Source organism: Sciurus vulgaris (assembly GCF_902686455.1).
Source record: "Sciurus vulgaris genome assembly, chromosome: 8".
NCBI lineage: Eukaryota > Metazoa > Chordata > Mammalia > Rodentia > Sciuridae > Sciurus > Sciurus vulgaris.
In genome coordinates, this window is record NC_136468.1 from 23,766,674 (window position 1) to 23,792,986 (window position 26,313).

Genomic DNA, 26,313 nt, shown 5'->3' on the forward strand with positions numbered 1-26,313 from the left:
TAAGGGAAGCCACCATGCTCCTGAAGAACTCTGAGCAAAGGGCTTCGGTCCCTGGTTTAACTCTCTGCTTCAGAGATGGTAGTCAAGACAAGGCCAATAACATTGAGTCACATAGAAACTTCTTGGTTTGCCCCATTGTGCTGAGTACTGTGTTACATTTTATTTTTGAAGAATTAAATCATCTTGTTCCTGTTCCTGTGTGAACGTTTTTGTTGCCTTTCCCCAGTCCCTTAGTCTATTTGCAGTGGAATGAATATATTGAGAGAAGTTGGGGACAGAGAGCTTCCTACAGTTTTGGGTCAACAGGTTTTGGGGCAGATTTGCCCAGTCACTGCTCAACTTCTGACCCTACCCCATGGAGAGGAAAGATTAGCCAATCGATTTGAGAGCCTTCTCTTGACCTAATCTCTTTGTCTCTCTGGAAACCTATCTGCTCAGGCCCAGTACTATGAACCTTTGAAGTCCACTGCACTGCAGAAATTCCTGGCTCAGAACAGGAAAACCACCAGCTTCATGTTAAAAGTAACAGAGTTTGATCAGGATCTGACCTTACTGATTATGACCAATAACCCACCTCCCTACTCAATCCACCAGCAGGAAAAGGACAGCACTCCAAAATACTTTTCTAAGGAGTTATTGCTTGAGGTAAGGCACCCAGGGAGTTTCCTGGAACCCCAAGTATGCACCCTAAAGAATTAGGAATTAGTCTGGACTACGGAACTAAGAACATGGAGAATGGTACTCAGAAAACTACCTCTTCCTTCTCATTGCTGGACATATGCTTCACAAAATCTGTTTTGTGGAGGACCTGGCAAATAGGCAGAATAGGAATTCTGTCAGTATGGACCAGGAAACTTCATTTCAGGGAGAAGGTAGGATCTTAATTAGAAAGTATTCTTCTTTGGTCTTTGACCAAAAACATCTGAACAAAGGGGAAACTGTCCACTGGCTTTGTAATTAAGAATAAAACAGTAAAAGATGAATCAGGAAAAGAGGAATGAAGACTGGCAGATATCTAAATGGGAAGAGAGTAAAGGGTAATGTTTTACACCCATTGCTTTTGGATGATAGGAAAAGGAAAGAAGGAATTTACCATTACAATAGATAGATATTTGGAACTCCCTTATAGGCTAATGATGTTCAAATGTCATTCAATAAACAATTGCTGAGCATTCAATAAGGTAAAAATCAGAATATAAAGATGATTACAGAACAGTTTCCATCTTGAAGGAACTTGGAATCCAATAGATCAAAAAAAAAAAATGAGATATAGAAAAGTAACTCTAACCCACCAGGACATATGAATAATTGAAGAATATACAAGATACAGAAGTAACATAGAATTGAGAACAGTATCTCTGTTGGGGAAAAGGGAGTAATCAAGGAGGTGACTCACGACAAAAGAATAGGAGAATGTTCCAATCAGAGGGAAGTGTGAAGGCATGGAGACACGAGAAAGCCAGGCGCATTCAGGGAGATGCAGAGAGTAAATGGTAGGAGATAAAAGGATGTAATCAAATTTGCGTTTTAGAAAGGCATTTTGCAGGTTGAAGAAGGTGCATTAGTTGTTGAAGAGACAAAAACTAGAAAGATTAGTTTTGATGTTACTATAATAGTCAAAATGAGAGATGCTGAATATTTGAACAAAGTCAATAGCAGAGAAAGTAAAGCAAATTGATTTAAGAGATATTTAGGCATCAGGGTCTAAGAAAGATCTTGACAGCCTTGAAAGAGGGCCTAATCTAACAGGAAGAAATTAAATGAGATAAGTGAAAGTGCAAACAAAAGAATCTTGATAGAAATTAGATTCTGGAAATGTGGTCTCCCAAGAGAGACACTTATAATAAAATGTGGTGCATTTGGAGTTAGTGTTTCCTTAGTTCTTAGATAGATGGCAATCAGAGTATCCTCTTCAAGTAGAAGATAAAATGTTAATATCTTATGGAATATACTGACAAAGGAATTAATGAATTCATTGCCTGTGGTCTCTCGGGTGCACTTTGAAGGTAAGTGCAAAGGTCATTTATCCTGTTAATAGGTATAAGGTGCACTGAGAGAGAAATAAATGCCAGGCTAGGATTGCCCTGCTCAACACAGAGAAGGAAATACAAGGCTAACATGTAACCTGGGTACAGGAACAGTTTCTTGCAACAGCTGGTACTTTAGGAGCCCTCCAGGTCAGGTGCAGAACTTGGTCATATTCATGAACAAATTGTGGTACCAGTTAAATTGTATTAATGGACAGAGTTAAGGCTCTGATTGTTAAAGACTGGAATGTGCAATATCTACAATGGCTCTTTAATATGCATGCTGCATCCTCTCCTTCCCTGGCTGGGAAAGACAATCTTTTGTGAACTTAGGATTGTATAAAAGAAAAGCATTCTTTTACCATGCTTACGTCCATGTAGAAGAGTGTCGGTTCTAGTAGGCAAATCATAGAATGTACCAAGTGCTTCTATCACAGTGATGACTCTTATAGTCCCTTTTAAAGTGGAATGGCTCTACCACAGTCTCCTAAAGAAGGGAATGCCCTAGAGGGCCTATTTTGTACAGTTTGACCTATCTCTACCTTTAGCATGGATCAGAGAGTATACTGGACCCAGTGAAGCACAATTCATAGGCTGGCTAGTGACCTGTGGTGTGGATTGGTACCCCAAACCAAAGGAACAAAAACCAAATCAAAACAGAAGTCAACCAACTTACCAACAACTGAAGCTACTCAGATTCTTGTTTCCAGGCACCTGAATTGGGAAGGCAGTAGGGATGAAAGCAGAAAGGACACACAGATTAAAGCCATGAACCAAACCATGAGGAAAAGGGGTAATGTAGGGGCCATGACAGTAGAGTGAGTATGGGTGGCTTGAAGTTATAGGAAAATAGAAATACATAAGGAGAGCGGGGAGAGGGGAGAGGGGCGAATGGAGAGGGAGAGAGGGAGAGAGAGAGTGTACAAGGTAGAGAAGAAGGAAGAAAAGTAGGAGGGACATAGTGATATGCTAGGGTCAAGATGGTGGTCTCTTGTAGTGCCATTTTGGATTCCAAATATCTTTTCAGTTCCTGTTTTTCTGCTGTGAGATAGTTCTACCTAGATTTCTGCTTTTTTTAATGGTTGGGTCATTAGCTATGTCTTAGTTCCTAGACATACACTTTCTTTCATTAAAACTAGTTGAGGTAACAATTGAATAGATTTTAATAAAACTAAAACAAATTAAAGTGAATTTGTTCAAATTAAAGAGAATGAATTTATAATTAAGAAATCATGGTTTGCTAGCAGCTTTAAAATTCTGAAAGAAAAAGCTTGATATGCCAATTAATAGGCTGGTCATTCATTCATTCATTCATTCATTCATTCAAACAATATTTTTGAGCACCTACCATTAGAGATGCAAGCAATATATTAGTGATTAAAACAGTCTTGGTTTCAATGCAGTTTAATTCTAGCGAGGTAGACAGACTATAAGCAAGTAAACAATCACACAAAATGTATAATGTGATAGATGCCATGCCAAAGCAGGATAAATGTGAATGACATGTGAGTGACATCTTTAGATAGTGTAATTAGGGAAGGTTCTCAGAAGTGGTAATGATTTTTGAGTAGACACTTTAATGGGGTTGGTGTCATGCAATTGCTACAGCTAGAATATTGTTTTCATTGTAACTTTCTTAAATGTGATAAATCAGGTGAATAAGGGAATCCAAAGCCATGTCATATGAGGAAAAGCTCAAATTATTGGCAATGTTCAGCCTGGAAGAAATAGAGCTTAGAAGGAACGTGATAGATTTCTTCAAACATTTTAAGGACTCCGTGAAAGAGGAGTTAGATTTGCTCTGTTTAGATTATTGGGCAAAAGTTATAGGGAGATAGCTGATCAAAGATGAAATTGTTTTATGTTTTGTGTTGTTTTGAGACATAAGAAGACTGATCATTTGATAATAAAATTGAGAGGATAAAAGTATCAGTGAACAGTTACTCTAGAGAACTTTTAAGACCCTGAAAATCTTTGATTCTATGACCTTTAGGAATGATGAAATCATTACCTCACAAAACATTCCATTCCATGGCCCTTTCCCTGCAGATGGAGAAAGAAATGTCGATAATGTAGCCATCTCCAAGAAAGGAAGGTAGAGTCCCATGGGATCTATTTCCCAACTTGTTACCAAATTCACTGATAGAGTTCTCTAAACTGGGCAATTTCCTCTGCCATTCACTTCCAAGGGCTGGTAGGCAAGTTTGATCAATTTCTTAGGAAACTGACCAAGCTTTGGACAAATCAGCTGGCAATGAAGTGAAGTGTTATCCTACTCAGGGCATTGCTTCCTATGGTTCTGCCTTGAGTTTCCAGTTCCCTCTCTAATGGGTTTTGTTTCATCATGTTAGGGGAATCATGACTTAGTCCAGGAACTTGCTCCAACCTTCAAGTCCCAAGGGACTGGGCTTACTTTCTCTTCTTCCCTCTGCCACAGGAAATTCATCACCAGCAAAAACCCACTGAGAACTTCTTCCTGCCTCTGATGCCTCAGAAAAAAAAGTTAAGATCCAGAATAAAACCAATCTTCCCTATGAAATGTTCAGATGATCCTACATCCAAGCGAGAACAATGGTTTAGGTGAAATCCTGGCTCTTTTTGTACTTAATTTCTTTTCTATCTTTTCCTTACTCATGTTACTGTCTTCTTTCAATACAATTTAACAAACTTGAAAGGGGGCTTCAAGGGATTTGGGATAAGTTTGTATGAAAGAGGGGACAATAAGAATGCTTGTCACGTAATTTTGGTTGTGGGGAACCTGTCTAATGGCTTCTCTGCATGACTTCCAACTTCCTGTTAATGGAAGAGAAACAGTCTTGCACAACTAGTTTTCCACTGATAAGGATTTCAAGAGTGAAGGAAAGTGCTGTATTCTAATCTGTGTTTTGAGGAAACAGGAAATGGACCCTTAGCACAGTTTAAGACTATAGAATAAGAGCAATGTGCTGTGAGAACAAAAAGATAAAGAGGTTCTATTTGAATTTAGTTACTAGAGCAACCTTTATCTGGTTTGCAGAGGAGAAAGATTTTGAAGTTACTTCCAAGGTAACTTGGGTTGTGGCGCTAAGTTATGTAAGTATCTCTTGTGGCTGACTAATACTGCCTCTCTGAACCAATCAACAGCCTCTTGGCATTGTCCCTTCTGCCTCAGAATCTGAGGATGTAGCCAACTTTAAAGTGAGTGACTGGTGCCATTAACCCCTTGCCCTAGGGTCTACTAAATGAACTTCTGTTGTTGTTGTTTTTAAGGTTTTCCACTGACAATGACTTCAAAAGTGAAGGAAAGTATTCAAAAGTGGTCGCTTTGAAGAAGCAGAAAAAAATGTACCCTCAGCTCAATTTTGCTCCAGTCTGTGAAAGAGATATGAAGAAAAATGGTAAGCTCTTCTCTTTCAGTGCAGTGGATTGAGATGTGGGCTGGTGGTAGAACCTACAAGGATTAGAGATGTGGGCAGATTGGCACCTGTCATGGTGGTTCTGGACAATGTTTTCCCTTATAGCAGAGAAACTGAGAACTAAAAGAAGCTTAAGTGGTGCTAGGTTTTGGACCCAATTCTCAAATGTCAAGAAAGCACCAGTTTTCCCAAACTATATTATCTACTACCTTCATAGTTTTTGACATATCGATATATTATTTGTTCTATTATTTATTTAGCGAAATCCTCCCTCCACCCTTTGGCTGATGAGGATTGAACCCAGGGACTACTGGTACATGCTAGGCTCTACTTCTGAGCTATACTCCCAGGCTAAGGATTTAAATTTTTTTTGGTCCTGCTGGGCATGGTGGAATCCTGTCACTCCACTGACTGACACAGGAAGATTACAAGTTTGAGGTCAACCTGGGCAAGTTAGCGAGAACCCATCTCAAAATAAAAAAGTAAAAAGGGCTGGGTAATGTAGCTCAGTAGTAGAACACCCCTGAGTTTCATCCTCAGGACTACCAAACAAACAAACAAAACACAGTCCTAAATACCATAGCTTTGACATTATGGTTTTGGTATACAAAGATATAAATTTTAAAGTGTTTACCTATGTACAACTTAAAACCACCCCAGATGTACACATATCATACTTTGAGGAAAACTGCTTTAGAAGCGCAAAGGAAAAGACTGTGAGTCTCAGAGGTCCACAGATCTCTTTGGGGTTGGGATAGAAGATGGGGTAGCAGAAGTATGGGATAAGGTTGTATGGAAGAGTCTGCAATTAGAATGCTCCTCACATATTGTTTTTCATTTAAGCACACTTATGGGGTTCCTACTAAGTTTTGGATGCTTATCACACACCAATGACAGCACATTCAATATGTGAGATAAATGGACTAGACCACAAAGAGCCTTGTATATGATGTGAATTAGGGTTTGGCTTTTCACCATTAGGCAGTTGGGTCCCACTGGAGGGTTTCAGGTATTGAATACACAAATGTTAGTCACGTAACTGATGGGTTCCTAGGCTCCACCAGCCATAGGTTCAGAAGGAGGTTCATTTCTCCTACTGGGCTTTTCTCCTCAAGTCATTTCTGAGACTCCCTAAAGTATCTTTACCTGCCCCACAGAACCATCCTAGTGATGGTGTTGACACCCTTGCCAGCCATCCTCAGTCCAGTCATGGCTTCAGAGGCATGAGGTCACATTGTATCATCCCTCCGTGGCTTCTTTAGGCTTCTCTGGTCCTTCTTTATCATTTCCCACACTTCCCTACCCCACCTCCACTTACTGCCTCTCCTTAACTTCTCTTATACAATTAAAACCAACCTGTGGTATGAAACCAAACTTACCTGATGTAGAAAAAATCTGAAGAATAGCAGAGTGTTTTTCCTTGCATCAAAAGGGGCTATTCTTAGGCTCAGCCTCATTCCAACCTCCGTTTCTTCCTTCCCAGCTGGCCTCCCTCAGGTTACCCATTCTTGGGAATCTCCATGCTTATTGACACTGTCTCTGTCCAGCTTTTCTCCAAGGAAGAGGCCGAGAGTCTAGTCAAAAGCCTGTTTATTTTCAGTTCCAGAATATTTTGGATATACAAATATCTATTGTTTTCAAGAAAGACTTCACCTGAAAAGTATAGTTTGAGCTTTGTAAGTCATATAAGACGAAAATAATAGTTAATATAGTACATTTAGTCAAGTTGAAGTTAAGTCTTCAATGATACCATTAGTAGAATAGAAACAATTCAGCTTAAATCCATATGTGGGGGGAATTTCTCTAGAATCTAACCTAGATTAGAACTCCTCTAATTTTGCAAGAGCATAGTCCTTAACAGGATGCATTCAATTTACATTATAAAGAGAACTCTTAATATCTCATTATGCAGCTTCTATTTAGATTTAGGGTGACTCCAGTTTCCCCCAAAAATACATACATAAATAAAATAAAAGAATATCTAGTCTGCTTTTGTACATAAAGGGCCCATTATGATGTATTTCCTATACAAAAATGAATCTGCTGGGGGGTTGAACCAGTATTTCCACTTAAAGCACCAAGTGCAAATATTGCCTTTCCCCCCTAATAATGTCCCTTATTTACCGACACCCAAATCAAGAAAGATTACACCTAGAACGGTTTGGGTGGAAGCTGTGAAATCTCATTAAAGAGGTTAAGAGGCAGACCATAGGACCCTGAATCAAGATGACAGCAGCTTGGGCTAAGGGAACAGATTCAAAGGATGTTTAAAAGACAAAAAGTGTCCATAAGTTGGGAGGGACTGGAGCAAGAAGATTCCACGATGGAAACATGGAAAGAACAGGTGGAGGTTGAAATAGAACCTGGCTAAAGTGATGTCACTGAAGTCAAATGAAGCAAAATTTGTCACAGTCTCAGACAACAGAAAAGCAACATGCAGTTTGAGTAAAGGCTGAGGCACATAATTGAGTGCATGATAATAATAGTGACTGAAGTGTTAATATGGTTGCAGATGGAATCACTTTAAAGGGGTGGGACTAGGCATTGAAGATCTTAAACTGGCAATATGCTTTGAACTGGGTTTTGACAAAGAGAAAGGATCCAGAATTACAAAGAAGATTGAAAATGAAGAGGAAAGACCAGGTTTCTGGCCCTTCCATGCCTCCAAGTAAGTATTCTTCTAGTACTTTTGGAAATGCACATTCACCAAGGTGTCCTGTGCTCTGTCGTAGTTTCCAAGAAGTCCATGAGTGAAATGCTGACTCCCCAGGTACTTTGGGAACCACTCACACTTTCATCGCTGCTTGAAAAGAAGCCCACCAGAATCGTGCCAGGGGAAAGCGCCTTCCGCAACGGAAGGGCCCAACAGTGGATCATCAAAAACGCCACTGTCATTAAGTGAAAAAAAACTCTTCAGGCCTCCCGCCTAGTTCTCAAGGGAGTGAGGAGTCTGCAGAAGTCGCTGACCAAATAAAACCACATTGCAGCTGCCGCGGGCGTGGGCTGCAGGGGCGTGGGCAGGGTGGGCGGGACGAGCCCCAAGGGCAGCGCCTGGCCCCGCCCCTGCGCGGCAGGGGAGGAGTAGAGGGCGTGACTACGTCCCCAGGGGGCGAAGGCGGCCGCGACGGCCCGGGAGGGCGGGCCTTGGCCCCGAGTGACGGCCTGGAGGCCCAACCGGCGAGAGAGCACAGGGCCGGTCTTCCTGCAGCCTCTTCCGCTTGCCGGCAGCGGCGCCTGGGACGGTTGCTGTGGGTCTGGGCGCTGGGAAGTCGTCCAAGATGATTAAAAAATTCGACAAGAAGGACGAAGAGTCTGGTACGCGCGGGGCTTCTGACTCCCAATCTCAGCCTCGGGGGTCCCTTTCCCTCGCTCGCCGCCACCTGCTTTCCGGAACGGCGGGGCTGGGGGCGTGGGCGCCGCCGTGCGAGGGGCCGTCCGCTCCTGCCGGGGGCCTGCCCGTAGCCCCTCCCCCGGGTGCCGGGGCCTCCCCTTGGGCCGCGCGCTCCCGCTTCGGCGCGCGGCGCCGTCTCGGCCTGCTGGGCGGCCCCGCCCCGGTCCCTGTCCCCACCCCCGCCCCGCCCCCGGCGGAGCCCCTCCGAGCAGCTTCCTGGAGGGCCCCTGGCGGGGGCGAAGGAGAGTGTGCGCTCCTGTCTTGCGCAGCGTGGGGGTTGCCGGTGGGTTAGGCTCGGAAAGGGAGCGCCCTGTTCTCTGGGCTGGGGTCTACGGTGCAGCGAATGCGTGTATATGGACTTTGAGGTGTCTGTACCTTCTAATCTTCCTGGGGGCCAAGTCTGCCCCACGGGACACGAATGGACAAATGGTCAGGCTTCCAGAAGTGACTTGCGTCTTGATACCCGTCTGTGGTCCAAGGCAAACGGGGAAGATGCCAAGTCACCTCAAAAAAAAAAGTGTTGATGGCTACTCACATAGTATGTTAGAGGGTTGGGTAGTTAACCCCCACAGTCCCGTCCAACTTACTGTTAAGTAATTCTTGGCAAAACTTCCATTTTTGCCTCTCAGTAAATGTTAAAAACACATAAAATAGGGCTTGCTTTTAGGAAAATCAAAAGTGCCCTACCATAATCTCATTAATCTTGGTTGTTGTGGAAACGACACATTTATAAACATTCTTGGGAATAAAAAAGAGGGTATAGGGAATGAAGACACTCATTTTGGGCAGGGTCCTGCAAAAGCGAAGTCCAAGCTCTTATAGTATGTCAAATGACAGAACTCGTATCAAAATCAAAATGATTTCATCCAATTAATATACATGTTAGTAATGACTAATTGTAGTAGCCAAATGATAGTCTCACTTAGGTGAGATTTCTCAAGCATTCAGTTCTCTTCTCTAGAAAATAAGTCTAAGTAGGACAGCTACTGAAGACATTCTTTTGTTTTATGCTATAGGTAGTGGTTCCAATCCTTTCCAACATCTGGAGAAGAGTGCTGTCTTACAGGAGGTATGGCTTGGAACTACATTGTGCTGCCTCTTTTCTGTTTTAGAATGGTGGGCAGAGAACCTCTGGGATACTACAATCAGGACCTCCAAAATAAGGAATTAAGGAATGTAACTGATTGCAGAGCATATAAACTGGAGGGAGAAGGGAGAGAGACTACTTGTCACAGGAGAATCTAGAGCTGAGACAAATGCAAAGACATGCAGGCTCTGCCTTGTGTTGGTAATATTAAATAAAATGTCCGAAGAGGTGTTTAGTGCAAGGTTATTGGAAGAAATGCTCAAGAATATTGAGCGTTTTGCGGTTCATATGATGTAGGTAAACTTTCTGACTCTTAATTAACAGATAAAGCCCATAAAGGGGCTTTCAGTAGACCTTAGGGAATGAGTTAGAAAATACAGGCTGGAAAATCAAGGCCATATCTAATAATTTATCAGATACCATAGTAAACTGAGAACTAGAGACAACTAACATTCTTTGGATATTGTATTTTAAAAATCTTTATTATTAAAGTTGATTTGTTGTCTGATTTAGAAAAGGGAAAAAATAGACTACCTACGTAACATAGTAATATTTTGTATATTTCTATAGGCTCGAATATTCAACGAAACCCCCATCAATCCAAGAAGATGTTTGCATATTCTTACAAAGATTCTTTATTTACTGAACCAGGTAAATTATTTTTATTTTCCTTGGATTTGTGTCCTAGAATAGAAACATATATGTAACACACAGAAAGTACTTTCTGGAAAGCATAATTTTTTTTAAAAACCCATTTAATTTTAAAATCCACAGTGTTTATCCACAAGAATAATGTGTAAAACTTCTTGAGCACGGGGACTGTGAAATCTATTTCTTTTTATATAATGAAGTATTTAAACCAGCTAAGCACATAGTATATTCTCAACCAATACATTGATTTGAACTTAATAAGCCACTAGTTAGAACATATTGTTTACATGTGTCTTTGTCTCTCTGAAAATACACTACTGAGTCAGACAGATTTCAGATGTTTTATCCTTTTTGTATAATAGTGATGTTTTAAAGCTTTCATTTTAATATTCAGATTTATACTTTTTATTCCTATTCTACTACTAAGTATTAATGTAATATTCAGTGATACAATAATGGTCAAGTAATTTAACCATTGAGTGCCTTAATGTTCACTTTTGTAAATTGGGATTATGATAGTATGTGTTGTATAAAGTTGTAACAATTGAGTGAAATAAATATCAAGCATTGGGAGTAGTACTGAACACAGACTAGCATTTGGGAATGGTTTTCATTCAGTCACACAGCAAATATTTATTGCATGCATGCTGGGCCCTATGCACTGTTCTAGGCACTAGGGTTATAGTGGACAAAACAAACAAAAAAGTTGTATTCATAGAATGTAGATTTTTTTTCTATTATTAATTTTGTTATTTATTTACCTTTTTGCTTCAGACTGTTAGAAAAACATGAAATGTTTAAAGTCTTATGATTTTTGTTTCGTAGATCCTGTGTGTGTGTGTGTGTGTGTGTGTGTGTGTGTGTGTGTGTGTGTGTAGAGGGACAAGTATGCATGCACACATGCATGTAATATACCATACAAATCAGGTGGTTTGTATATGATGGTAAGAAAACTAGCTTCCAATTTGAATTCTGAAAGAATATTTTACCTTTACTGTTTTGCAACTGACAACCTCATCCAGAGATTTAATGAAGCTATATTTTTTGCAAATGGAGACTGAGCAACACACATATAGTTTTAAATAAAATATAGTTGTTCACAAATAGCATAACCCCTCTTTGGCAGCATATTAGAAACATTTAAGCCATGGTCAATTTGGATAAATTTTTTTGTAGCATACTTTGTGTTCACATTGGTTAAATACATTATATAAATAATTTTGAACAAAGTTGATTCAGAGTATCACATATTTTTATATTAGCTGATACTGTTTTCATAGGGCAACTCAACTTGAAACAATTATCTTGATAAAGAAATTATCAAGCACATCAAAAACATAACTAACTACACAAACAGGTTTGGGAACATTTTATCTTTTTCCCTTGGTTTTTTTTTTTTTTTTTTTTTTGGTGGTGCTGAGGATCGAACCCAGGGCCTCATGCTTGCTAGGCAAGCACTCTACCAACTGAGCTATCTCCCCAGCCCCTTCCCTTGTTCTAATTAGAGCTTTATGGAAAAATACTTTTCACTTTCTACTGGAGTTGACAAAGCATATGTTCTCTGAATTTCAAGTCAAAAAGTAGGGATTTAAGGTTTTCTAATAGAACTATAAAGTACATGGGTTTCTTGGTATTTAGGAAATATTTATGACAGAAAGAAGGTAATCTCATGCTAATGAGCAAGTTGAGTGCTCTGATTTAAATAATTGTAAATTCTTATTATACTTTGTCTTTCATCCTAAACTTTCAGTTTTTTTTTTTTTTTTAAGTCAACAGTTATTCTTAACACCCTTGGTAAATAGATTGAAAACTACCTATATTTGATGTGAAATTTGAAACTCTGAAAAGAGATTGAGCCTAAAATATTATATAAATTGCTCTAAATGAAGAAATTAAATATTGAAATGGCAGTATTTCAGATAGTCTATGATCTGAAATGGTTTGAAAATTAGTGACATAGATTATCTTACACCTTGCTACTCAAAAAATTTGGTTCCCAGATCAGCATCCTTTGTATCCTGGGGAGCTTGTTAGAAATGCAAAATCTCAGGCTTCACCCTAAGATTCCACTGATTTGGAATCTGCATTTTTGGCAAGATCAGCTGATGATTTGTTATCTACTTTAAGTTTGTGAAGCTGATCTGAATCATATTTTTAAGGGTTTCAGATCTTTAGCAGTGCTGTAAACCTTATTAATTAATTAAAATCAGAGTCTGACTCTTTTGGTTGGATCCCACTTTGCTGCTTTTTCTGGGATTCCTCATAGACAGTTCTTTACAGTTTCATATTTATTTTACTCCTATCATCTGTCAGGCATTGTGCTGGGCATTAGATTATAGAAATGTATAAGATATGATCTCTGCTCTTAGGCAGTATAATAACAACATTCTATTCTGATTAGGAACTTTATTTGCTATCATATTCTGCCTCCTTGTGAATCCTTCTTCAGGGAAATAAAAACAGTTTTTTGCTGAAAACCTAGAGACCACTATTCTACAACTTTTAAGTGCAGTGTGTGATACTGAATTATTTTAATAAGTTAAATAGCCATGTGGGTTTATAAATTGAAAGCCAGAAAAGCTACCAAGAGGTAGAGTGTTTACAGAGAATATTTTTTCCTGAATTCTAACATATTTTTGCAAAAGAGAAAATCCTCCAAAAAGTGTATAAAGTGTGTTTCTAAGTATGTGTACATAGATATCAGTTTAAATTGTTTTACATTTTACTTAGGGTGAACACTTTGGAACTATGGAAGCTACAGAAGCCTTCTTTGCAATGACTCGATTGTTTCAATCTAATGATGTAAGTTCGTTTTTTATTTTTTTCAATGAAAAAAAACTCCTTTTTTTTTTTTTGTTTTCCCCAGGGAACTTAGAGTGTTGTAAATTAGGGGAGGGTTGCTTGAAATGTTTAAAATTACTGAAAAATTGTCTTTATAAAACTTATAAATGCTCATTAAAGGTCATGTGAAAATGAAGGAATTGAGTTGATGAAAGTATATAGAAAGTTCTTCCTCCACAGATGTACTCTGCAGTCCAAAAAAACAGTTAATACCCAGCTTCTGTCATAACACTGCAAAGGTGGACTGGTATAGAAGTCAGTGTGCATAACTTCCACACCTGTCAGTTCTTAGTCAAGTTTCTGGAGGACTTGAGGTTGCTGTTGGTCAGCAGGGCTGGCAGTAGAGAAGAGCTGTGGAGTGGAGAAGGGACTGGGGATAGGGAAAGAGAACAGTGAGACAAACTAATTCTGCCAGCAGTTCTGCATCTGCCTCTCATTACCATAGACCACCCAACCTTCAGAGCATAATGACTGCTGCTATTCTTTTCATATAAATGTGGTACATACTTCTCTTCTGCCCAGTCTAACACAAATATACAGGAAAGTGATCTAGGATGTATCTTTCTCAGCTTTCTGTTAGCATAAATTGGTCAGTGTTGCTGTTCTTTTCATATGTATTGCATATCAGCATAGCTCACGGTTTTTGTTCTATCCCCAGGATTTCCTGGGATTTGAGACTGGTCATTTGTCTCGATAATATCAGGTTGTAGGAGTAGGTCCTTAGGTGGATCAGCAATTCCCTGCAAGGCCACTGTCTTAGGGAAGTTCTTTTTTGACTTTTAGGCAAAGGGCAACACATTTCCTCAGACATGAAACAAAATACTATTTCTATTGTCAGTGGATGCTTGGCAGAATGTAGGGATTCTAGGTACTCAGCTTCATCAGAATCCGCCCATATGTCCCCATCTCAATTTTCAAGACCCTCTTGCCAATCAATGTCCTAACTTCAATGTAAGTTTGAATTAAAATTGCATTGGAATTCAGCTGCCTGCAAGATTTGCCTTTCTGTTCTGTGACCACTTGACATTAAGGCAGTTATAGAAGAGTTTTGATCCCTTACACAGATCTTGAGCTGTGCATTGAAAGCTCTTAAGCTAATCATTTTGCTTTCCCCCCAAAATAGCTTTCCATTATACTTAGAAACAACTAGTTAATCTATTATTTTTATTGAGCAACTTACTTATAACAACTTGTTTTGTTTTTTTGCAGTGCTGGGAATTGAACCCAAGGCCTTGTGTATGCTAGACAAGGATTCTACCACTGACCTATATCCCCAACCCAACAACTTAAATTTTAGCAACTTATTTTTACTAAAATGTTCTCTGATGTTAACTGCTTACTTACTTTGTCTTCTATAGGTCTTTGCCTGCAGATGATAATTTAAATATTTTGCCTTTGCATACTGTGGACTACTTGAGTCCTTTTAACCACTGGAAACAGAGTCATTAATGCTTTTAATCAAGTCAGAGAAATAATCTTAGCTCATGGCTTTCAGGCCCTCTCTCCCTTTAACCTCTTTATGTAATAGAAATTTAGGGTTCAACCAGGGAAGCAAAATCACTATGAATATTATGGGATTAGGTATTTATTAGAGGCACAAGACTAGAAAATGAAGCATTTCACACTGTTGGAGTGGAGCATATATTGCTGTTATAAAAGTCATGGAAAGGTTTGCCTTTGTGTGACTCTGATTTTGCAGCCAGGTTTCTGGTGGTAGACCTGGTTGGGTCAGCAGAAATTAAGAGGATCAATGAATTATAGGTCATGGTGGAATGAAAAGAATTGTTGGATCAGGAATGGTATTTGGGGAGTGAGATGCTTGGAAATAAAATGGAAAGAGATACTGTTAATGATATAGCTTGTGGCAATGGAAATGGATGATTTTTTATGGGAGAAAGGATCATCGAAGAGGAGGTCAAGAAATGGAGTGGTCAAGAGTTTCAGGGATAAGGTCTGTTTGGCTAGTAAGATCACCAGTTCTTATTACTGGGATAATATTAGAGTGACAGCGAATAAGGTAATAGTGTGTGTATGTGTGTGTGTAATTTTTTTTTTTTAAATAAGGAAATAACTTGGAGTCTATATGTTACCACGAATGATGGTAAAAATGATACCATTTTAAAGCATATGCTTTAAATTCAGAGTTTTTTTAGGGAAGGAGGAGATAAGTGAAATGTGGCACAAATCATTTAGTGTTCAGGAGAAACACTGGTATACGCTGAAGAGAGTCTGCACATTTCTCCATACATTTTTTTAAAACTATTTACATATTTTTAGTTGTGGATGAACACAATAACTTTATTTTTATGTGGTGCTAAGGATCGAACCCAGTGCTTCACATGTCCTAGGCAGGTGCTCTCCCACTGAGCTACAACCCCCACCCCATCCGTACATGTTTTTTAAGAATTGTAAAAATACTTTTACCAGGACAAGCTGTTAACACTTTGATGAAAATGATGAAAACTATGTCTTTGAACTAAAACTATCAGAATCTAAGTTCAGAATCTCTGTAGAAAGACCCATTTAATTGAATTTTTCAGTTTTTCTTTGTTGTTTCCCAGGGTGTCAGGGCATCAAGTATTTATTAGGAAATAATAATATTCTAACTATTTTCTAACCCAGATATTTTTCAAAAGGTTTTTTTTTGGTAGGTAAGAATATTTTTAAGAATCTCTCTAAATATTTGTACTGGGAATCCTTACTTCAAAAATTAAAGGAAACATTTCTTTCTGAATAACCTATTACCTTCTGTAAATATTTTTTCAGCAAACATTGAGGAGAATGTGCTACCTTACCATCAAAGAAATGGCTACCATCTCTGAGGATGTGATAATTGTTACAAGCAGGTATGTGACTACCTAGTATCAAAATCTAGGATGAGGGCTGGGGTTGTGGCTCAGTGGTAGAGCGCTCACCTACCATGTATGAGGCCGTGGGTTTGATCCTCAGCACCACATAAAAATAAAATATAGGTATTGTGTCCACCTACAACTAAAAAAAATAAAAATAAAAATAAACTAGGATGTTATATTTATGAAATATTTTCTGTTCTCCTTTGTTTACTTTTTGACTATAAGGAAGCCAAAAAACATTTAAGAGAATATTGTGTTTTAAGGCATTCATCTCTAAAGTGCAGATGTCATCATGTGAAAACCACCTCTATCTAATAAATCATAGAGTAATGCCAATAGATTTTATTACCTTAAAAATGTTCATAAAATATATAAATAACACTGAGAAGTAAATGAGACACTGAAATAAAATATTTACAATATAACATCAAAAGGCTACCATGCTTAATATATAAAGAACTCTTATTTTTAAAAACAATACCAAGTGATAATTCTTAAAATAGCTAGTATAAAGGATCTAAATATAGATAGTCACTCTCAATAGTGACCAAAAAATGTAAATTAAAATTCAAAAATTAGATATTTTTACTCATCAAATTGGCAAAAAACCAAAAAGGCAGCAGTCAGTACTTTTAAGAGTCGTTCAGTTTTTCTGGAAAGCAGTTTGGTAGCCTTTATTAAATAAAAAGATTTTTATTCACTTGCTCAGTAATACCGTATCTTTGCAACTATCCTCAGAAAATCGTCACATGTAGGTATGTAAGTTTTTCAAACACTGTTTACAGTAGCAAAAGGATAATTTATGTGTCTATCATTAATAAAATGTTTTAACCATGTTATAATCATATTATGAAATGTATTAAGTTTTTGAAAATATTTTTGATATATCTAAGTCCTTGCTAAATTTAGTGCTGACAGTTGGATTCAATCTATGTATTCCATATAGTCTCACTAAAAATATTTTATGTATACATATAAAAAATATGAATGGAAGTACACTGATATGTTACCAGTAGGTTATCTCTGGTTTGGGGATTGGAGCTCATAATGTTTTGTTTTGTTTTTCAAGCTTTTGCTAATTTCAAAATGTCTTAGAATGAGCATGTACAATTTATAGTTCTAAAATATATAATAAATGTTATTTTTAAAAGTTGCCTTTTTACTTATTAATTATAATTTATTTAACCGAATATGGTTTTTGTACAACAAAATACATTTTTGGAGGAGGGTGCGTGTGTTTAACCAGCAGTTATATTGAATATAGTTTCAATTAGGAAAGCTTTTAGCTGAAAATCAGAAAAGCAGATGTAAACAGTGACTTAAACAAGATGGGAGTTTATTTTTCCTCATATAACCATAAGTCTGGAGGCACAGACTAACTGGTGTTGGTTCAGTCATTCAACAGTGGCAGGGCTGGTGTCTCTTGAGTTCTTTTGGATGTGTTCCATTACTGCAAAATAGATGCCTGAATTACTGGCAGTGCACCACACTCAAGGCAGGAGGGCTACTGGGAAGTGGGCCAGGGAGTGCCAGCACCATCTGCCTCTTTATCAGGAATGCAATTGCTTTTCCCAAGGCAATTTTTAGATTTCATTTGGCACAACTGTGTTATATGACTATCCTTGAGGCCAGGAAAGTGAGTATTTAGCTTTTATAGCTCAAGTATTAGGGGCAGGCAAGGGAGAGGGGATTGAAATGGGTGTTGCATTAGTCAACCAACCATGTCTGCTGCAAGTAAGGAACAGAAAACCGTTAGATTGCTAGATTCACTAAATATTTGGAAATTTTAATTAGTCATCTGCTTTTTGTTTATTTCTTTTAGCTGTTAGTACTTCCCTCTGAGTCTTACTAGACTACCTTGAATTATGGTTTACTTCTAGTTCATTTGAAGTGGTTAGTAGATGTGGTAGGTAGAATAATTGTCCTGTAAGGACAGGGATCCTTAAAAATGGAAGGGGAAAGCAGAAGAAGAGGTTCAGTAAAGAGAGTGATAATGGAAGTAGGTCAAAGAGATGCCATTGTTGATGGAGTTGAAGATAGAGGAAGGGGGCTATGAGCCAAAGAGCATGGGTGACCTCTAGAAGCTAAAATAAAGAAATGGATTTACCCTGCCCTAGTGCATTTTCTGTTGTTAAAAAAAAAAAAAAAAAAAAAGCCTGAAGCTGGGTATTTTAGAAAGAAGAGAGGTTTGTTTAGCTTACGTTTTAGAGGCTGAAAGTTTGAGATTAGATGGTCCCATCCATTTGATTTCTGGCAAGGGCCACATGGTTAATGTTATCACAGTGCTAGGAGTACATGCAGAAGAAATCATGTGGTGAGACAGGAAGCCAGAGGAATTCGAGCCAGGCTTCCTCTTCTTACAACAACTCATTCTTGTAAATGAGAACTAACTGGGTCCTGAGAGAACTACATTAATTCTGTCTGAGGGTGGTGCCCCCAGTGACCTAACCCACTTTCTACTAGGTGCTAATTCTTAAAGGTTCACCACCTCAACATTACTACACTAGGCGCTGAACTGCCAGCATATGAACTCTTGGGGAACGTATTCAAACTTTAATAATCCCTATAATCTCCAAGAATGGAATGCAGTCCTGTAGGTATTTTGATTTTAGACCAGTGAGACTTATTTTGGGCTTCAAACTCATAAGCATAAGATAAAGAAATGAATATTGTCCTGAACCTTTAAGTTTGTGGTATTTTGCAGACATAGAAAAATAATGCAGATTTTGGTACCTGGAAATGGAGTCGTACTATAATAAGTACCTAAAATTATAAAAGTAGCTTTGGAGTTAGAACAAGCTAGAAGCATTTTGGGGAGATGGTGGAACAATAAAAGTATGGATGTTAATGGCTATGCCAGATTCAAGAAGTAGTGAGTGGGATAGACAGAACATCATTTTAGAGATGACCTAAATCATTGTGAACTGTTGATAGAAATATGGACATTATAGATGCTGTTGGGATGTCTCAGGAAAATAAGGAAGATGTTGGAAACTGGAAAAAAGGGGACTCTTACTTTTATAGTGACAACTTAGCAGAATTCTGTCCTGTGATTATGTGGGAAGCAAGACTTATAAGCAGTGAACTTGGCTATTTAACAGGCTTCCAAACAAAGTGTTGAAGATGCACTTGGTTTATTTTTGCTGCTCTTAGTAAAAATTTAAAGCAGAGAAGTAAATTGAAAGGAAATTTGTTAAAGAAAAAAGAGTTATGACTTGATAATTTTGGAAATTCTCAGTCTACTCAAAAGGGAAAGGTGCTTAAATCAGAAGATCACTGTCAGGAAAGTGTACTTTAGAGAATAAAACCAAAGGAGTCACTGCACAACCTTTTGCTGGAACCTCAGATCAGAAGGTCAGAGTAGTCACTCACACAGAACACACTGAAGAGATCAAGGATGAGACTCATAGATTCCCTTAGCATCTAAGCAGAAACCAAAAATAGAGATGGGATTATCTAGGCAAGATCTGTGGAGGATCCTCTTGTGTAATGGAGTGAGCCTCTGTACTTTTATGGTAGACCCACAGGTTCTTGAGAATCTTACGCCAGCAGAAATTCTATCAGCTTGGACACAAAGTGAAAGAGGATGAAGTGAAAGAAAGTTGTCAACACCCCAGAATTCTCCAGGCAGGAAATAGGCTCCTAGAACTACTCAGCTTTGAATACGTGCAGTCCACCCTTTATGGCAAAGGAGTGGTGACTTGAAGGGCAGAGGTGCAGGCTACTGGTGGCTGGGAGAACTTTGCAAAGTTCTGCCCAGGCAGAACCCTATTCCGTTTGCCTGGGTGGATTTTAAAACAGGGACCAGTGACTTTTTTCTTCTATTTTCTCTGTTTCTGAATGGAAATATCTGTAATTGCTGTCCTATGGCATTCCCACACTGTATTTTGGGAGCAGGCAACTTGTCTGATTTCATGGGTTCAGAGATGAAGAGGAATATTGCTTCAGGATGGCTTATCTCAAGAATTTCACAGTTACGGTTTAGATATGAAGTGTCCCCTAAAGACTTGTTTGTTGAAGGCTGGTCCCCAGTGTAGAATTGTTTAAAGGTGGGGATTTGGGGAAGTGATTGGATCATGAGGGCCCTGACCTTATCAATAGATTAATCCATTCAGGGATTCATATTTGATGGCCTTATTGGGCAATGGGGCCTAGTTGGAGGAAGTAGGCCACTGGGGTACTTTTGAATAGGTGAGATTTTGGACTTTAAATTGATACTATAATGTGTTAAAATTTGGGGAGATTTTGGGATCTGGAGAATGTATTTTTGCATGTGAAATGTATACAGGCCTAGTGACAACAATGGATTTTAGCCCAGTGAGATGTTGGACTTTTATTCTACAGAACTGTAAAAACAATAAATTTATGTTGTTTAAGCTCCTAGTTGTGGTAATTTGTTGTAGCATGAATAGAAACTAATATCATAGATGACCATTCTCTATACAGAGACAGCTGTGTCTTATTGCAAAGAACTCTTTGGAGATTAAGAAAACCAGAAGGCAGATGCTTCATAAAAGAAAATATATGAATAGACAATAAGCGCATGAAAATGTTCTCAAAAATACAAAAGAAACCCTTAATGAAATATCATCCCATACTGACTAGAATGGCCAAAATAAAGAAGCTTGACAATACCAAAATCAAAAAAGTCTACTTTATACTCCAGTACAGAGTACGTGGAGCAGCTGAAACTCATACATTGCAGATTGGAAAGAGAAATGGTCTAACTGCCTTAGAAAAAAGGTTAGGCAATTTCTTATAAACACATACTGTGTGACAAGTAATACCATTTCTAGGTATTTACCCACAGAAAATGAAAACATAGCCCTAAAAAAAGACCGTACAAGAATTTCTGATCACTTGTGATAGGTCTGTATGTTATTGGGAATGAAAGGTTCTACTGCTTGTTGCTCCACTAGATCTTGGGAGACAGGGGTTGAAGGAAAACAAATTCATTCAAAACCAGTTTTAGAGAAGATAGAGGCCTTTTCTGTCTCACATCTCCATCTTTGGGGAGCTCAGTTCTCAAACTGCTTTTATAAGACAGGGAGTACAGTGGAACAAAAGGCAGAAAATGTACATATTCACAGGGAACATGTCACAATTCCTTTTTCTCAACTTTTGCTGGTGCCACTTGGGCTTTGGGGTAGTTTCTTAGCTTTCATTGAGATGGAGAAAATACCAACCAGAAAGTTGGAGGGAATACATTTTAGAGCTTTTAATTGCAGAGGAACTCTGTTACATAAACTTCAAACAACCCAAATGCGCATCTGTAGAGGAATGGATAGATGTGGTATACTCATGCAGTTTCAGATATACCAAAACAGATTAACTTGCAGATATTAAAGGGCATTTTTTTCGTCAGAAGGAAAATGATAACTGAATGAAAATATGAATTAACACAGGGGAGTGAAGAGTACTGGAAATGTTAACCTGAGTAGTTTATAAGAAAATTTTCTAATTTTTAAAATTTCTTTAAAAGTTAGTTGACTAGTTAAATACAGATCATAATTTAGTTTGGTTTCTATAATTTATGAATGGTAATAAAAGCAGGAGACCCAGTGGCAGGGGGAATGGAATTTTATTGCTAAAAAGTTTTTACTTTGTATGTGAGATAAAGGCACTTGAAGGCAGTCAGTGATAAGTTAAAAGTGTACGTTGTAAGCCCTAAAGCAGCCACTAAATAACAATTTAATTAGCAGTTATGGCTAATTAAAGCCTACAAAGAGATAAACCAAATCATAAAAAACACTCAATCCAAAAGAAGGGGAAAAGGAAAAGAACAAAAAACAGATGAGATGAACAGAAAAGAAACAGCAAGATGATAATTTCAAACCTAGCCACACCAATATCATTATAGGTGAATACTCTAAACATCCCAGTTAAAAGGCGCAGATTGCTAGATTGGATTTTCTAAAAAGCCAAGTCTAACTATTTGTTAGATTTGTGTTGTTTATAATGACATACTTTAAATATGTAGAAACAAATACCAGTAAAAAATGTAAAGATACAGTGTGCTAACTCAATAACAAGGAAACTGCATTCTTGGTTTTAATATCAGATAATATGGATTTTACAATAAGTCATACTATCAGGGATAAAGATTTCAACCTATCAAGATAACATAATACTCCTGGTTGTTTATGCAACTGTTAACAATGTTCCACAGTATTTGAAGCAAAAACTGATGGATTTGCAAGAAGAAATTGACAAATCCATAATTAAAGTTAGAAATTTCAATACCTTTCTCTCAAAAATATAAGGCAAGTACACAGAAAACTTATTAAGGATTTGAACAACTTGAATAACAAAGGCAATACTTGTTTATTTGCTAGTGACATATATGTAGAAAATTGGTAGAATCCAACAAAAACTACAAGAATTAATGTGAGTTTAGCAGGTTTGCAGAATATAAGCTCAATATATAAAAATTACTTTTCAATATACTAGCAAAGACTAATTAAAAATTATAGATTAATACTATTTGCAGTAGCATTAAAATATGAAATACTTCTTTGGTATAAATCTGTTGGAAGATTATCATATATACACTGAAAACTATAAAACATTGCTGATACAAATTAAATAAGATAAATAAACAGAGAAATATGTTTATGATTTGAATGACTCAATATTGTTCAGGTGCTTATTTTCTTCAAATTGATCTACAGATCCATCAACATCCCAGCAGGCTTTTTTGTAGAAATTGACAGTATTGATTTTAAAATTCATATGGAAATTCACTAAGGGGTTTATTTAGTAAAAAGGAAATAATAAAAATTGATGAATTAAATTCTCAGCTAAAAAATGAGATAACAAAATAATTCAAAAGAAAGCATTGGGTAGGAAACATAAATCAAAGCAGAAATTAATAAAGAATGAGAAAATAAATCTAATAAATCAAAATTCTGCTTTTGAAAAGTTAACAAAATAGAAAACCACTAAGTTGAAAAAGGGAAAAAGCACAAATATACAAAAATAAGAAATAAGGAAGAAATAATGAAACAGAAAAAATATAAAAATTCTAAAATAGACTTATAAAGCTCTTTGAAATAAAATTGAAATCTAGACGAAATGGGGAACTTCCCAGGGAAGTACAAATTGCCAGATATGATCCTAATATTTTTTTAAAAGGGAAGAAGCACTAAAGTTATTTTCACTAAGATCAGAAATGAGGCAAAGATGTTCATTATCTTAACTACTATTCAGTGTTGTTACTAGAAGTTTATGTAATGCAGTTAGGAGAAACCAGTGTGAAACATAATAATTAATAAGTAAAATTTCTCTTTAGGTGATGTAATAAAATACCTGGAAACTCCAGATACTCACTAGTAAAGTAAACTCAAACAAAAGAATTTAGTGCCATAGCGGGGAATAAAATTAACATAAAACTCAGAAGTTTTCATATAGATACACAGAGATCATAGCGATAGACAGAACCCCATTTACAACAGCAACCAAACAGATTAAATACTTGGGAATAAATTTGACAGTAATGATATAAAACTTCTAAGAGGAAAAAAAAATTAAAACCCCTTCTAGGGTCTACATGTTCATGTCCCCTAAAATTCATATTTTTCAGTCCTAAACCCCAAGGTGATCTTCATGTGGTAGAATAGATTAGCTAGTTCTCTGTACTCTTTAATTAAAAAAAAAAAATAAGGGCACTGATTGCAGTCAGGAGGACTCAATTCTCACCTTCCAAAGGCTGCATTTCTAAACTCTATGGCCAGATTGTTTCCACCCTCTTCATACCTCACAATGGGTATTAAATTTCAACACATAAACTGTTGGGGTACACACCGAAATCATATTCAAACCACTAGCAATCTATATCTCATACACATGAATAAACTTCATATGGATCAGGAATATATATTTAAAAAAATGAAACCATACATATTATACTAGAAGAAATATAGATATATTCCTCTTTAATGTTCACCTAAGGAAAGACTTTGTTACTTATGACTAAAATTCCAGAAATAATAAAAGGTTGATGAATTTGAAAACAATTTTTTTAAAAGCATGTTAAAACATCATGAAATATAAAATGAACCAAGGATTTTCCATAGGTCCAAGTTGTGATACAAACAGCTCTTTTCAATTTATTGTTATGGTATACTGCTTGACATTGCTACCCATTACCCATTTTTTTTTTTTTTTTTTTTTTTTTGCAGTGCTGGGGATCGAACCCAGGGCCTTGTGCTTGCAAGGCAAGCACTCTACCGACTGAGCTATCTCCCCAGCCCCATTGCTACCCATTTTATGATACAATATGACAGTGGACTCTTGACTAGAGATACAATAGTTTTATTATACTCTATTTCACCTAGGAGAAGGTAGCCTAATGGAATGTCGATATGGCCTGTTAAATACTCAGTTGATGTACTAGGTTGGAGATGGGACCCTGTGAGGTTGGAGAATGTTCTACTGTGATGCAGTATATACATTGACTTGATGAGAAGTGTATGGAAATGTCACAGTAAATACATGAGTCTAGTAATTAAGAAGTGGAAGTAGGCCTGGACTATCTCACTCTCATTCCAGTGACAGAATATATGCATCTGCTATGGTTTAAACATTTGTGTCCCTATAAAATTCATGTTGCAACTTATTTCCCAATGCAGTGTATTAAGAAGTAGGGCCTTTGGAAGGTGATTAGGCCATGCCCTCACGAATGGCATTAATGCTATTATAAAAGAGGTTTCAGAGAGCTGCCTTCCTCTCGTCCATCCCTTCTACCATGTGAAGACATCTAGATGGTGCCATCTATGAAGAAAGGGCCTGCACCAGACTTTGAATCCACTAGTGCCTTGATCTTGAACTTCCCAGACTCCAGAACTATAAGCACATAAATTTCTGTTCTTTATAAATTACCTAGCTGGACACGGTGGCACATGCCTATAATCCCAGTGGCTTGGGAGACTGAGACAGGAGGATGGAGAGTTCAAAGCCAGCCTCAGTGAAAGCGAGGCACTAAGCAACTCAGTGAGACCCTGTGTCTAAGTAAATTACAAAATAGGGTTGGGGATGTGGCTCAGTGGTTGAGTGCTCCTAAGTTCAATCCTTGGTATCCCCCACCCCTGCAAAAAAAAAAAAAAAAAAAAAATTACCCAGTCAGATATTTTATTACAGAAGCAGGAATGGATTAAGGTGGCATATCATCGCCACCCTGAATTGAGATTAGAGGCCTAGTTTGCAGGGGACAATGTTTTTGAGAGATGAAAAGGAAAATGCATTTCACTCATGGGCTCTTTTTTCCTATTGGTTGAGGATTTCTGCCAGCACAGAAATACCTGACACTTCTGCATTATACATGCCTAAGGGAGAAGTTGTCAACCATAGGCATCTCACACTCCAATGTCAGAAGACCTCGGGCAGAGAGTGAGTCAGTTTGCAGATCGGGAATTATGATTACTATTGGGTCACTCTGGATTCTTGATGTTAGTTAAGGTAAAGAAGGTGCTACTGTACTCATAGAGATATTAATTGATCTTGATTCCACTTGGGAGCTAGGGTTATTTCTATATAGTGGTGGCAAGGAGAACTTTTTCTAGAATTCACTTGGGCATTTTAGTACTTTTCATGCCTGTGACAATGGTGAATAGGGAATAGGGAACAACCAGTGGTCCAACCAGGGTACCTCCAACAAAGGACTTCAGATCCTTTAGGATAAAGGTTTGAGTCAGCTACCAGTCAGTAACCAAGACTAGATGAGGTGCTGGCTAAGGTTGAGGTAAAAATAGTATAGGTGGTTATAAGAAGGAGATGAAGTTGATCCATTATGGCCTTAGAATGAGTTAATAACAGCAAGCATTATACCATGTTCAACTTAATCTTCTATAGTCTTTTGGTGGTTACCATACTGAAGCCTCAGTGGCATATTAGACTTAATGGAGAATGTGTACAGATTTGAGGGGTGCACAGAGTAGACTGTATTGGATGCCTTTTCTGAACCACTTTGTATGAGCTCATCTTTGACTCCAGCTGTTATGCAGCGAGCAGTTCTTTGCATTGCTCTGCCCACTCACATTAATAGTACCTGCTTGTTTCCTTTCCTTTGGTG

The 26,313-nt window shown here is 37.8% G+C and overlaps 2 protein-coding genes across 2 annotated transcripts in view; both read left to right on the top strand.

Moving 5' to 3' along the window:
* TSGA13 (testis specific 13) overlaps nt 1-8,324 on the top strand; it is a gene marked incomplete at both ends in the record, with an annotated part of 45,617 nt that extends 37,293 nt beyond the window's left edge. The window contains 4 exons of the mRNA XM_079150371.1: nt 439-645; nt 4,465-4,607; nt 5,277-5,404; nt 8,155-8,324. Coding sequence (XP_079006497.1) covers nt 439-645; nt 4,465-4,607; nt 5,277-5,404; nt 8,155-8,324 — 648 coding nt within the window. The remainder of the gene's footprint in view (nt 1-438; nt 646-4,464; nt 4,608-5,276; nt 5,405-8,154) is intronic.
* Nucleotides 8,325-8,593: 269 nt separating this feature from the next.
* COPG2 (COPI coat complex subunit gamma 2) overlaps nt 8,594-26,313 on the top strand; it is a 107,739-nt gene continuing 90,019 nt past the window's right edge. Inside the window, exons 1-5 of the mRNA XM_079150194.1 lie at nt 8,594-8,737; nt 9,830-9,882; nt 10,471-10,551; nt 13,282-13,353; nt 16,159-16,238. Coding sequence (XP_079006320.1) covers nt 8,701-8,737; nt 9,830-9,882; nt 10,471-10,551; nt 13,282-13,353; nt 16,159-16,238 — 323 coding nt within the window. The 5' untranslated portion in view covers nt 8,594-8,700. The remainder of the gene's footprint in view (nt 8,738-9,829; nt 9,883-10,470; nt 10,552-13,281; nt 13,354-16,158; nt 16,239-26,313) is intronic.